Source organism: Podarcis tiliguerta, assembly GCF_965153285.1.
Source record: "Podarcis tiliguerta genome assembly, chromosome: 16".
Taxonomy (NCBI): domain Eukaryota; kingdom Metazoa; phylum Chordata; class Lepidosauria; order Squamata; family Lacertidae; genus Podarcis; species Podarcis tiliguerta.
The window spans coordinates 10,713,091-10,726,693 of record NC_139549.1 but is presented as its reverse complement, the minus strand read 5'-3'; the positions used below and the strand labels follow the sequence as shown (position 1 = coordinate 10,726,693).

Here is a 13,603-nt window from a genome sequence, read left to right as displayed (position 1 = left end):
GCGGATTCCATATAGTCCATGACTTTCATCTGCCATTCCTCCAGCGTGGGTAATTCTTGTGTCTTCCAATACTTTGCAATAAGTATTCTTGCTGCTGTTGTGGCGTACATAAAAAATATGTACTTGCGCTTCGGGGGTTGCCATCCAGAAGTTTTGATTTTGAATTGATTTTAGAATGAATGGATTTTAGAATGCATGTCAATTAATGGATTGTGATTTTATGTAAACTGTTTTACTTTTATTGTTGTTAGCCGCTCTGAGCCCGGCTTCGGCTGGGGAGGGCGGGATATAAATAAAATTTTATTATTGTTATTATTATTATTAAGTCCTTTCTGGCTATGATTTAGGCTTATGGTGGTATCGGGGCAGTTGCGAGCAATCATGCTGCTTGCACCTGCAAACAATATCGGGGCAGACTGCCCGCTTCTTTTCCAATTACAGTGGTACCTAGGTTTTCAAATGTCTCCGTTGACGAACATTTCAGTTTTCGAATGCCGTAAACCCGGAAGAAAATGCTTCTGTTTTCAAACGCACCTCAGAAGTCGAACCAAAAACACAGCTTCCATATTGAGTTTTCCGTATTGAGGCTTCCGTACTGAGTTTTCAGTTTTTGAGCCTTTCGGAACTTGAACGGTCTTCCGGAACAGATTACATTAAAAAACCAAGATACCACTACAGTATACAGTACACATGTCATAGCTTCCTGCTGAAATACTAGCACCATCCTTATATATTATATATTTAGGTGCCAGGCAAAAATGTTCCTCTATAGCCAGGCCTCTGGCTGATAAAATTGTCAGTTTGCTTTTATTATGTATTTTGTGTTCTCGTTTTGTATTTTTATGTTGTGAACTGCCCTGTGGTCTTTGGATGTGATATACACATTTAATCAGTGCTTTTCCCCCTAAAACAAATGTTTAGGGGTACTCTCATTTTCCTTCTCATATTGAAATACTTGCCCTCAATGAGGCCAAACCTAGATTCACAAAATGTTTAGGGGTATGTGTACTCCTGCGTCCCCCCAGGAAAAAAGCACTGCATTTAATTCATCATTATCATCATCATCATCTGAGCTATACATTCAAAGCACTACACAAATCAGGAGTGGGAGTCTTTAAGGAGGTTGGATGGTGCCTTGTACACCTCCAGCAACTGCTGCAGCCAAGCTGGTGACAAAACGTATTGCTCTGCTTTCCTTTGGATCATATCAGCGAGGCTGAAAAGGGGCCCCAGCCTTGCACCCCAGAAAGGTCACTTTGGTTGCCACTAACGGGGCAAAAACAACATGGGAGGCAGCAGTTACGATTTCCCAGACTCTGCGGCCACAGCAGGAGCTGCGATTCTACAGCGGTTTGACGCCACCCCCAGAGGCACACTCCTTTGTCTCTCGAGACAGACAGATGCCAGCAACAAAAACACCCAAAGCGCTATTATACCACTCTAAGCAGCTGCGGCTTCCCCCAAGGAATCCTGGGAACTGTAGTTTGTTATGGGGGCTGAAAGTTGTGAGGAGGCCCCCTTTCCCCTCCTAGAGCGACAATTCCCAAAGTTTCCTAGGGAAAGGAATTGGTTGTTAAACAACTTGTAGCTCTGTGAGAAGAAGGAAGGGGAGGAAGGGGTCTCCTAACCGCTCTCAGGGCCTTTAACAAACAGTATCTCCCAGAATTCTTTGGGGGAAGCCATGACTATTTAAAGTGGTATTGCTGAGATTTGAATGTATAGTGCGACTGGGGCCTCACTTTCTTTCTCTTTTAAATGAAAGCTGGGGATCTGGAAATTAAGTATCATATGTTTGCCCCCCTCTCCATTGGATGCCCATGGGGGTGCAGACGGAAAAGGAGGTGGCAGACCCTCCCTGATACTCTTTCTTTTCAAATCTTCCTGGGGTTTCCTGTGAATACAACACGTTTCCATGGAAATCCTCATCTCTTTGGCCTCCCTTCAGGTTTTCAAGAATTAAAGGTGCCAGGAGAGGCATGGGTTGCCATGGGAACGAACAAGGCCTGAATAGGAGTTGAGAAGAGTTCCCAGATATTGAAGGTGTTTGGGTGGCTCTTTGCATCTCTCCCCCCTCGCCCGTGTTTTCCTCCTTCCTCTCCTAACATGTCCCCCACCCCAACCTCTAAAGTTGAACACTTTTGTCTAATTTGTTAACACCATGAGGCTAGACGTTTCCTAGCACGTCGCAAGCAGTAAGCTCAGTATTGTCAACAATGAAAAATAAGAATTAATAACCAATCGTGATCAACAATTATTGATGATCAATAGTGATAGATAGATGGATAAATAGATAGATAATGTGTTTTAAGATTGTACCTTTCTTTTCTTCTCGAAGTTGGGCACAGACTCGATCAGCATCGGCCCCCCACAGATGGCTGTTATTTGGGACCCCACCAAAGGACTGGGAATGTCTGACTGGAAGAAGATGGGACAGAAAGAAGGGAAGTCAACATATGGAGGAGAAGAAGCTATCTAGCTTCTCTGTGGATGCCAGGATTTTTTTTTTTTATTCCAGTTATTAGCCAAGCCCTCACAAAGTGAAATGAAGAAAAAGAAATCTTTTTTTTAAAACACACACAGAGAGAGAGAGAGAGAGAGAGAGGGAATGAAGTGTTGAGCAGATTCAGACAGTCATGGCCTGAATTAGAACACCTAAACCCTAATAATAATTATAATTATAATAATAATAATTTATTTGTACCCTGCCCATCTGGCAAGGTTTCCCCAGCCATTCTGGGCGGCTCCCAATAGAATATTAAACACATGACAAGACATCAAACATTAAAAACTTCCCTTTGGGAAAGGGAGATGTGCAGGTCCTGGATCTCAGCTGAGATGAAGATCCTGTGCCCCTCCAGGTATTGCTGGGATCCAGCTCCCATCAGCCCCAGCCAGGAGGGTCAGAGATGATATACACCTGGGACAGTTCAACTGGTGCAGCATGAGTCTCAAGGACATGAGCTGAAGCCCCACGCTGGGCAAAAGATTCCTGCATTGCAGGGGATGGGAGTCCACATCCCTTGTGGTCCCTTCCAACTCTATAATTCTATGAATATGTGGACCAAGGGAACCTTTCAGTGATGGAACAGCCTCAGCGCACCCATCGAACCCAGCTTGGTGCTTGCAGACCAGACCTGGCTCTCAGATGTTGGGGAGCAAGAGGGTTGCTTCTACAGATGATTTGAGAGATCGTGCTTTGGCATGACAACAAGGAGGGATCCACCTTACTCAGCCAGATGTGTGTTCCCCTCTCGTCCCTCTTCCTTTCCAACACATCTCCCTGCTCCCCCCAAAAGCAAGATACCTAAATCATTTCGCCACCAGGCCCTTGTGGAATGCCACTTAAAGCCAGAGCTCAGAAAGGTTTTATGATTATTATTAAATGAACTTGTTCTAGTTGAAGATGTCCCACACACACACACAAAAAGGAACTGCATCCCTGTTCAGGTTCATCCTTTTACAAAACAAACTAGTTCAGTTCTCAGTTTGAGTCCATTCAAGTTATCCACATCAAAAAGAGAGAGGGAAAAATCAACATTCAGAATGTGGCAAGCTGCGGTGCTACGATATAGAACACACTGTACTTTCAAAGATGAAGAAAACATCAACACACAAAGCAGAATGTGAATGGTTTCATTTAGTTTCCCCAACAATATATATATATATATATATATATATATATATACACACACACACACACACACACACACACACAATATATACATTTAGTTTCCCCAACAATATATACATATATATACACACACACACACACACACCATATTTTTCGCTCTATAAGACGCACCAGACCACAAGACGCACCTAGTTTTTGGAGGAGGAAAACAAAACAAAAAAAATATTCTGAATCTCAGAAGCCAGAACAGCAAAAGGGATTGCTGTGCAGTGAAAGCAGCAATCCCTCTTGCTGTTCTGGCTTCTGGGATAGCTGCGCAGCCTGCATTCGCTCTATAAGACGCACACACATTTCCCCTTACTTTTTTGGAAGGAAAAAGTGAGTCTTATAGAGCAAAAAACACGGTATATAGTGTATGTATATATGTATGTATATGTATATGTATATGTATATGTACACAGACACACTGTATATGCGCCAATGAAGCTGTGGGCAGGAGGCATGCAGATACGGTTTCCCATCAGCAGGAGGATGAACTTTAGTGGTCCCTCTATAGCTCTTTGAATTGCACCCTCCTTGAAGGAGCTCTCCCCCTGTATTTTCCTGGCAAGGTATATATCCTGACTTAGGCAACCAGTCTGGACTGGAGATGATCAGAAACACGCGACTATTAGCCTCCTCTCAGGGTGGTTAATTCTTTTTCTAGCACAGGTGGGGGAAACCTCCAGATGTTGCTGGACTACAACTCCCATCATCCCTGGCCATTGTTTACACTGGCTGGGGCTGATGGGAGCTGGAGTCCAACCAAGTTATTTGTCGAAAGCATTTTTTACCCAGCTCTTCAGCCCCAAAACACCTCCCAGAGCGGGTTGCAGTGATCAATAATAAGAGAGTCTAGAGAGCATTGGTTCCCAATGTGGCTGGTACCACCTCTTGGGGGGCAGTGGCATTACTTGTGGGGTGAATGCTAAGAGGCAAGAGGGAGATGTAAATGATGATCAGATTTCGAAAAGCTGGTATCACTGGATGAAGTTCATCTATTTAGTTGCTTTAATTAATCTAAAGACAGAGACCAATTTGCTATGTTCTGGACCCCCCATGCAGGTCACCGGGGCCACCCTGCCCTGTTCTGCCCCCCCCCCCCGTCCTGTTCCATCCCTTTTTACGATGTTTTCAGGGCACTTCTGGGTTCAGCGCAATGCGCATGTGCGCAATGGCACACATATCCCTTAAAACAGTCGCTGGCTGCAAATAGTTTTCATTCTATTCTGAATAGACGAGATGGTTGGATAGTGTTCTCGAAGCTACAAACATGAGTCTGACCAAGCTGCAGGAGGCAGTGGAAGACAGGAGTGCCTGGCGTGCTCTGGTCCATGGGGTCACAAAGAGTCGGACACCACTAAACGACATTCTGAATGAATGTGCAATTGATTGTTACTGTTTTGAATTTCACTGTGTTATTACCCCCTTAGCGGGCCATGCAAACCGCATTTCTGCGTAATGCTTTTTAGAGATGGGGGGGGGGGAACCACTGGAGCTGAGTTTATAGAACCGAGGGGGACGGTGGCACAAAAAAGTTTGAGAACCACTGGTCTAGAGGACCTCAAGTCCCCCGTCCAGTTGCACACACCTGATGCCCAAGGGCAGGAATAGCCGTACCCACAAGAACCTGATTGGATGAAGCCAGAACGGCAACTCGCACAGAGTTGCAACGGGCAGCCTCTGTCTCTGTGCGGACAGCTGCTCTGGCCTCACAGCCTTCAACCAAACCCCTCAAGGAGGCGCACAGTTTGGGGGACAGGTGACGGAGGCAGGGAAGGTGGGAAGGAGAAGGAGGGAGAATGAGGGGAGAGGCGGCTTACGTTGTTTGGGAGCTCCCGGCTCTCTGCCTTCCATACTGCCCCAGGGCACTCTCCCGAGCCCTGCTCCAGCCTGGCTGTCAAGGGGGGCGCGGCGGGCTCCGAATGGCCGCTCGAGCACCTGGCGGGGTGGGAAAGCTAAGGCGGGGAAGGTGCGGCTGCGGGGGAAGAGGGGTGAGAACAGCACAGCCAGGTCAGGGCTCTCCAGGAAAGGCAGGACGCTCCTGGCAGGGGGGGAGTAGGCCCCGATGGGGGAGAGGCGGATGGGGAGCAGCTCCTCAGGCGAGAGGGTGCCCAAGACCTGCCCCTGCCGCCCGGCCAGGAGGCAGACCTCCTCGCAGGACAAGGTCTTGAGTCTGGGGCAGAAGGCCGGGGCAGGAGGGGCAGGGGAGCTCAGCTCCACACTCTCTAAGCCAGTGCAGAGTGAGGGGTGCAGGGGTGCCGGGCCGTCCACCACAGAGAAATGGACCAGGAGAGGTGGGTAGGGCAGGTTCTGAGGCCTGGAGGAGCGGGCAAGGAGGGCGTCAGCTGCAGGCCAGAGCGAGGGCAAGGGGGCCAGAAGGTCGCGGCAGCAGGACCAAGGAGAGAAGCCAGTGCAGAGCGAGGGAAGGATGGATGGGGGAAAGTATGTGAAGTCAACAAACCAGTGAGAAATGCATGGAAGCCAGACAACGAGCCAGACCAGCGTGATTGATTGATTGATTGATTGATTGACATGGGAAGCGGGACGGGGGTGTGGGAGGGGAAGCCAGAAAGAGGTTTTGGGTGGAGGTCAAGAGCAAGGAAGGAGAGGAAGAGGAGAGAATATGAAACAAAACAAAACAAAAGAAGTTATTTCCAGAAGTCACACAGCAGACAACGAACAAACATAATGGTCATGAGACACGCAACACAAAACAATCCCAACGCAAAAAAACACCCAACCTCGTTTGGAGAAGCTGTGTGTCTTCAGCTGGGAAACGCAGGACCCTAATCCAGAGTTGGGGGACTCTGCCCCACTCGCTCCATACACGAGATACCATTTTAAGCAATCATGGCGTCCCCCCAAAGGATTCTGGGAGATAAAAGTTCATTAAGGGCACTGGGAGTTGTCAGGAGTTCCCTGTTCCCTGCCCAGAGCTACGATTCCCAAAGCGGTTTTAACAGCCAAGCCCTTTTCGTGGGGGACTCTGGGAATTGTAGCTCTGGGAGGGGAACGAGGGGTCACCCTAATAACTCTCATCACCCTTAACAAATTGACAGCTCCCAGAACTATTTGGGGGAAGCCATGACTCTTTATAGTGCTTTAAATGCATGGTGTGAATATGGCCTGAGAAGTCTTCTGTTTGTTGCTTTGACTTCCAGCTCCCATTTTCCCTGACTGACCACTGGCCTTGTTGGCTTGGGCTGAGGAGGGTCGAGAGACCGAAAATATCTTGAGGGTCACAAGCTTGCCCTGTCTGGTGTAGGAAAAGCCCTCAGGCATCCAAAAGAGACAATCTGCCCCTGCTATGTTTGGATACAATCGCACACTATCTTGAATTGAGATGGCAGAACTGAATCTTTCAAAACTGCACTGATTTTAACCATGGATGTCAAAACTGTGCTGATTTGTTTGTTTGTTACAATCCCCGGGCGATTCCAGGGATAAGACTGCTAATGCTTTCTAATCTTAATTTATTTAACAAAATTTATAGACTACTTGCTTGTAGTAAAGTCTCTCAGCGGTTTACGAGAAGATCCCATGTTCTCAACTCCCAGCATCTTCAGGTAGGATTGGGAAAATACTCCCTGCCTGAAGACCTGGTGTGTGCTGCTGCCAGTCAGTGTAGACATTATTGAGGTAGATGGAGCAGTGGTCTGATCTATAAGGTAGCTCTCCATGTTCTCCAGGTAGGACTGGCAGTAGACACTATATCAAACTCTGGGGAGGGCCATAGCTCAATGGCAGAGCTTTGCAAATCGAAGGTCTCTGGCTCAATTTCCAGCATCTCAGGTAGGGTTGGAAAGTCTGAAGAGCGGCTGCTGCTGCCAGTCAGTGTAGACAGCACTGAGCCAGATGGACCAGTGGTCTAACTCAGCAGAAGGCAGCTTTCTATGTTCCAAAGCGCCCAATCTGGAACACAAACCTCCCCACCCTGAAATTTAGCAAGTTTGGCTTGAAGTCTCACAAAGTAATCCAAATTACAGTGGTACCTCGGGTTACATACGCTTCAGGTTACAGACTCCGCTAACCCAGAATTAGTACCTCGGGTTAAGAACTTTGCTTCAGGATGAGAACAGAAATCGTGCTCCGGCGGCGCGGCAGCAGCAGGAGGCCCCATTAGCTAAAGTGGTGCTTCAGGTTAAGAACAGTTTCAGGTTAAGAACGGACCTCCAGAACGAATTAAGTACTTAACCCGAAATACCACTGTACTACCTGAAGAGAGCACACAGACCTCAATCCACAGAAAACTCTGAAGTCCAGAGTCTAAAATTTCCTAAGTGCACCGCTGACGTGGGCCGTTGAAGTTACATTACCTTAAAAAAACAAACAAATGATTCTCTCCAAACCAGGAAAAGGCTGCCGATTATAGCTCCACAGTTGCGCCCAAATCTTGCCCCGTTTTAGGGGTGGGTGGAGTGGAAGGGGCAAGGATCCAGTTTGCTTCCGGGGAAAGAGAAAGAAAGGGAAAGTACTGCAAAGGTTGTCAGCCCAGGGAGACAAATGCAAAGTGGTTCTCTGCTTCCTGCTTCCTCCTGCTAACAGGAGTGCATGAGTGTGTGTTGTTGAGGGAGGCAGGCAGCAGGGGGCGGGAGAAGTTCCCCTAGCTCCGACTGACAGCCACGTTAGCCAATCAGAGCAACTCCTTTTGGTTATTTATTAATTTTAGGCCAGGTAACCAGATTCAAGGTGTGCCTTAGAAGGCTGGTGAGACAGAGAGAAAGGTGCGGGGGGGGGGGGAGTGATTTCTTCATTCTATTAAAGCAAAACAAGAAACCAACTAAAAACTCACAATAGCAGAGCAGAGATGGAAGTGTAGAGCGAGTGTCTGTCAGACGCCACTCCGAACAAAAGCACAAGATGTCCCTGGAAATGTGCTAATGTTTTTGCAAAAAAAGGACTGCATCTGCGCCGTGCAGTTTGTAGGAAACCTGGGAGCTGTCGTTTGTTAAGGGTGCTAGGAAACTGCAAAATTCTTTGGGGGCGAAGTCCTCTGCTTTAACTGTGCTTTGGGTGAATTGAATGCACACAGAGTACTGTACTTTTTGCTCTATAAGACTCACTTTTTCCCTCCTAAAAAGGAAGGGCAAATGTGTGTGCGTCTTATGGAGCAAATGCAGGCTGCACAGCTATCCCAGAAGCCAGAACAGCAAGAGGGATTGCTGCTTTCACTGCGCAGCGATCCTTCTTGCTGTTCTGGCTTCTGAGATTCAGAATTTTTTTCTTCTTGTTTTCTTCCTCCAAAAACTAGGTGCGTCTTGTGGTCTGGTGCGTCTTATAGAGCGAAAAATATGGTATACACGTGTTCATTTGTATACCTCCGCTACTTGAGCGCATAGGTAGCGCACTCTTTTGAACGCAATGCGTGAGCACCCCAGTCACAGGCCACATTCCTGCTTTGAAACTACCTTAAGCACTCCAGGAAAAATAAATAACACATTGTTATAGGTTTGGGGGGGAGTGGGGTTCAGTCTAGATAATACCCATGGGTCTGTACTGTGAGATTATAATTTATAAGAAGACACCTGCCGATCTGGTCAGACAAGTTTCTTTGTAAGATCATTATCTTAAGAATACTTTCTAATGGCCTGTTAAGTGCTGCTATTTACATGTCCAAAGAGGTTGCCCTGTTGCCATGGAGACAAATGGATGGCCTTTTCCCCAATTCCCCAGATGGGGAACAATAGGCCAAAGTAGGCTGGGAGTGGGGTTGGCTGATACTGGAAGGTGCTTATCATGCTCTTTGTTGGGCCCATAGTTGTGGCTTGGAGATCTCCCTGGGAATTTAATGGAGTGGGAAGATCTAATGGAGCGTTAATGCTGTGAGAACTGTGTTTTGATGGAGACTCCACACACTGCTTCCATTCTTAATCCTAGCTTTCCATTTAGGAGAATATACATAGTGGTTGAGAGGAAACACACCATTTTACCCTCACAACAATCCTGTGAGGTAATTTAGGCAGAGAGAGAGTGAAAGACACACACACACACACAGAGAAAAGTGATTGCCCAAGGTCACCCGCCGCGCCTCACAGGAAGAGTGGAGGATTTGAACGCACACCATACATTTAAAGTACTACTATACCACTTTAACAGTCATGGCTTCACCCAAAGAATCCTGGGAATTGTAGTCTGTTAAAGGTGCTGAGAGTTGTTAGGAGACCTGGAGTCCCCTGCCAGAGCTACAATTCCCAAAGTAAAACACATGCAGATATGAAGTTTGAGGAGAACAAGCACCCCACCCCCACCCCGAAGATATATTCCCCCTCTTAGTCAACCACATCTTTTACAATCCCCATACCACACACACAGGGAGTCATAGGGTTATATGGCATTTGGTAGGCTAAGGCTTGTTGGTTGGTGTTTTGGGGAGGGAAGCGGTTAAAAAGCACGTCAACTTCCATTTCCTGACTGAGCTCTCTTTCAAACTTTTGTGGAACCACTAATGTGCTTTAACCAGTGCCTTCCTGGCCCCCATTAGCTGCCTCCCTGGGCCACATCTACACAATACTTGCAATAACCGCTGTGTGAACAGCCCTGACAGCTAAGGGTATAGGGTGGTATACAAATTTAATAAGTAAAATAATAATAAAACTGCTAGGATATTTCCAAAGCGAAGGAGGGTCTGGTGTGATTTCAAACTAGATGGGGGGCTGCATGTTGAGATTCTTGCATTGCAGGGAGCTGGGCTATACAATCCTCAGGGTCCTTTACAACTCTGCAGTCCTAAGATTCACTTAAGCAGTCATGGCTTCCCGCAAAGAATACCCTGGGAACTGTAGTTTGTCTGAGGTGCTGAGAGTCTTTCGGAGGCCCTTGATCCGCTCACAGAGCTACAGTTCCCAGGGTGATTTATCAAGCGGGAAATTCTGAGAAAAGCAGCTCTGGGAGGGAAATGGTGTTGGGGGGGGGCTCCAAACCACTCTCATCACCCCTAACAAGCTACATTCTCCAATATTGCTTTGGGGGACGCAGCGATTGTGTAAAGCGGTGCAAAAGTGCTTTAAATGTAAGGTACGGATGTGGCTCTGTTTTCAGGCACCAGGTCCACCCGCTCTCCAAAATCTGAGCCTCCACATCTGGGGAGATCATCCAAGCCTTACCCTCCAGAAAACTCCTCTCTCCTCTCTCCTCCTTCCCCGGCATCCAGGGGTCCCTCCTCCCATTGGATGGGCCCTCGGAGCTTCGATCAGACGCCTTCACCTCCATCCTTCCATCTTCTCCTTCTTCAAAGCCTCCCTCCACAATGGGCTGCAGCCCGGGGCGGGATTTCCTCCTCCGGGGCGGGATTTCCTTCGGGGGCCTGAAGGGCCCGCTTGCTGGTGGCTCCACAACAACCTCCGGCGGAGCGCTCCCGTCGGGGACCCCCTTCCCGGGATCCACTTGCCATGGGGTTTGGGTGCCCATCTTCACGGGCGCCTGGGCCTTCTGCTTCCGGCAGCGCAATTCCTTGAACGTGGTCACCCCTCTTTGGCCGGCAGGGTTGGCTGGCGGCTCTGAGGGTGGAGTCGGGGGCCCGGGCGTCTCCCGGCAAGGGGCCACGCCACACGTCAGCTCATTCGATGGTGGCAGCTCGGTGTCAGGGGAGAAGACAATCAGCCAGTCGCTCTGGTCCTTCTTCGTCTGAGGTGGGGGGCCCACCAACGCTGCGGCCTTCTTCCTTTTCTGCGCCAACTCGTGGAAGGAAGTGATGTTCTTCCGGCTGCCCGCAGCTTGCGGGTCGCCGTGGCAGGGCGGCAGGTCTGCCGGGGCCACTGCAGGCTTCCCTGCTTCGCCTCGCCTCAACCCCTGAAGCCCCCTCTTCGTTCTGGGGGGCACCGGTGGAGGGCCGCTCAAAACACGAGGCCTCGGCGGAGCAGCCTGGTTCGAGTTGACGTCCACTAAGAGCTTTCCGGGCTCTGCTTCCCGGCTCGGGAGAGCATTGCAGTTTGAATCCAGCTCCGGGCTAATTTTGGGGGCTGGCACGGCTGGGGGAGCCCTGAAGGGACGGGTCGGGGGCGGTACAGGCAAGGGAGCCCTGCAGGAATCAGTGAGGGGCGACTTGACCGGGCTTTCTGCACACGGAGAAGACATGTCAGGCGTGGACCCCAGCGAGCTACCGCTGCACAAGCTGTCGGGGCTGTCCCAGACACGGGACAGGCGAGGCTCGCCGATCTGGGTGTTGAGGTTCAAGCTTTCGTCTTTGCGGTCAGCCAGGGGAAGGATGCTGCGAACATCTTCTAAGGGGACAATGTTGGGCTGGTTCTCAGGACTCCTTGGCTCCTCAGAAGGAAATGCTCTGCAATACACAGAAACCGGGCTCTCGTCCAGGCTGATATCTGAGGAGCTGCTAACTGATGAGGAGCCCAGCTCCGACGGGGAACCTGCCTCCTCCTCCTCCTCTTCCTCTTCTTCTTCATCCTCCTCTTCTTCCCCACGTTTCAGAGCCAGGCAGTTGGGCGAGAGCGGCTGACCCTGGAGACCTCGCTTGAGATCCGAATGCAGCGTGTGGCCGTCGCAGCAGCGGCAGGGCAGGGACGGGTTATTGGAGTTGGCGTCTACCAGCTCGTGGGTGTTGCCGCCGTGACCGCGGCAATCCTGGCAACCCACCCGGTCTCTCGGGGGCGCCAGCGTGTTGGCATCCTCCTGGAGCTCTGGATGGCGTGACAGGTGGAGACCCAAGGAGACATGCTGCAGGTGGACGTGGTTCAGGTTACAGATCAGGCCCTTTTTCGGAGACTGCATGGTCCCGGAACGCGAGGGGGGGAAACGGGTGGCGCTCAAGTCCGTCGGCTCTGCCTGGATGTCACCCGCCAGGGTGCCCTGGGAAGTTCCCTGTGAAAGGCAAAGCCAGCTTCTGAGTGGAGGCAAAATTCAGGAAACAGTAAAATAAGGAGAGCACATAATCATAACAGGGTTTAGGTTTATCTTAAGCCACACCTGCATGGTGCATTTGAAAGGAGTATTATACTACAGTGGTCCCTTGGTTTAAGAACAGCTTAGTTTATGAACAACTTGGATTAAGAACGCTGCAAACCCGGAAGTAGGTGTTTTGGTTTGTGAACTTTGCCTTGGAAAAAGAACATGTTTTGCTTCCTGTTGAGTGTGTTCCATTTGTAAATTGAGCCCCCCCGCTGCGATGGGAAAGCACGCCTTGGTTTCAGAATGCTTTGGTTTAAGAACGGACTTCCGGAATGGATTAAGTTCGTAAACCAAGGTACCACTGTACTTTAAGCAGTCATGGCTTCTCCCAGGGGATCCTGGGGACTGTAGTTTCTTAAGGGTGCAGAGCAATGTTGAAAGACCCTTATTCCCTTCACAGAGCTATAGTTCCAAGTCCCCTGGGAAGAAAGGTTGACCGTTGAACTACTCTGTAAGTTGTAGCTCTGTGAGGGGAACGGGGGGGGGGGGAGTCTCCTAACAACTTTCTGCACCCTTAACAAACTACACTTCCCAGAATTCTTTGAGGGAAGCCATGATTGTTTAAAGTGGTACAATATGTTTTTAAATGTACAGTGCAGATGGGGCCATATAGAATTGTCCCTATATGGGGCAGCTGCATATTCCCGCATTGCAGGGGGTTGGACTAGATGACCCTTGGGGTGCCTTAAAGGTAAAGGTAAAGGGACCCCTGACCATTAGGTCCAGTCATGACCGACTCTGGGGTTGCAGCGCTCATCTCGCTTTATTGGCCAGCATGACTAAGCTGCCTCTGGCAAACCAGCGCAGCGCATGGAAACGCCATTTACCTTCCCGCCAGAGCGATACCTATTTATCTACTTGCACTTTGACGTGCTTTCGAACTGCTAGGTTGGCAGGAGCAGGGATCGAGCAATGGGAGCTCACCCCGTCGTGGGGATTTGAACCACCGACCTTCTGATCGGCAAGTCCTAGGCTCTGTGGTTTAACCCACAGTGCCACCTGCGTTGGGGTCCCTTACAACTCTACAAT

General features: G+C 49.4%; 1 protein-coding gene across 5 annotated transcripts in view; it reads right to left on the bottom strand.

Moving 5' to 3' along the window:
• The window catches only part of RUSC1 (RUN and SH3 domain containing 1), a 32,621-nt gene that overhangs the window by 12,514 nt on the left and 6,504 nt on the right, over positions 1–13,603 (bottom strand). For 2 of the 5 annotated variants that reach the window (XM_083418467.1, XM_083418469.1), the window contains exons 2-4: positions 10,777–12,487; positions 5,494–6,018; positions 2,317–2,415 (exon numbers count right to left, since the gene is read on the bottom strand). In XM_083418467.1, coding sequence (XP_083274593.1) covers positions 2,317–2,415; positions 5,494–6,018; positions 10,777–12,397 — 2,245 coding nt within the window. In that variant the 5' untranslated portion in view covers positions 12,398–12,487. Of the gene's footprint in view, positions 1–2,316; positions 2,416–5,493; positions 6,019–10,776; positions 12,510–13,603 lie in introns of all 5 variants that reach the window. The other 3 variants (XM_083418468.1, XM_083418470.1, XM_083418471.1) reach the window with 3 other exon arrangements.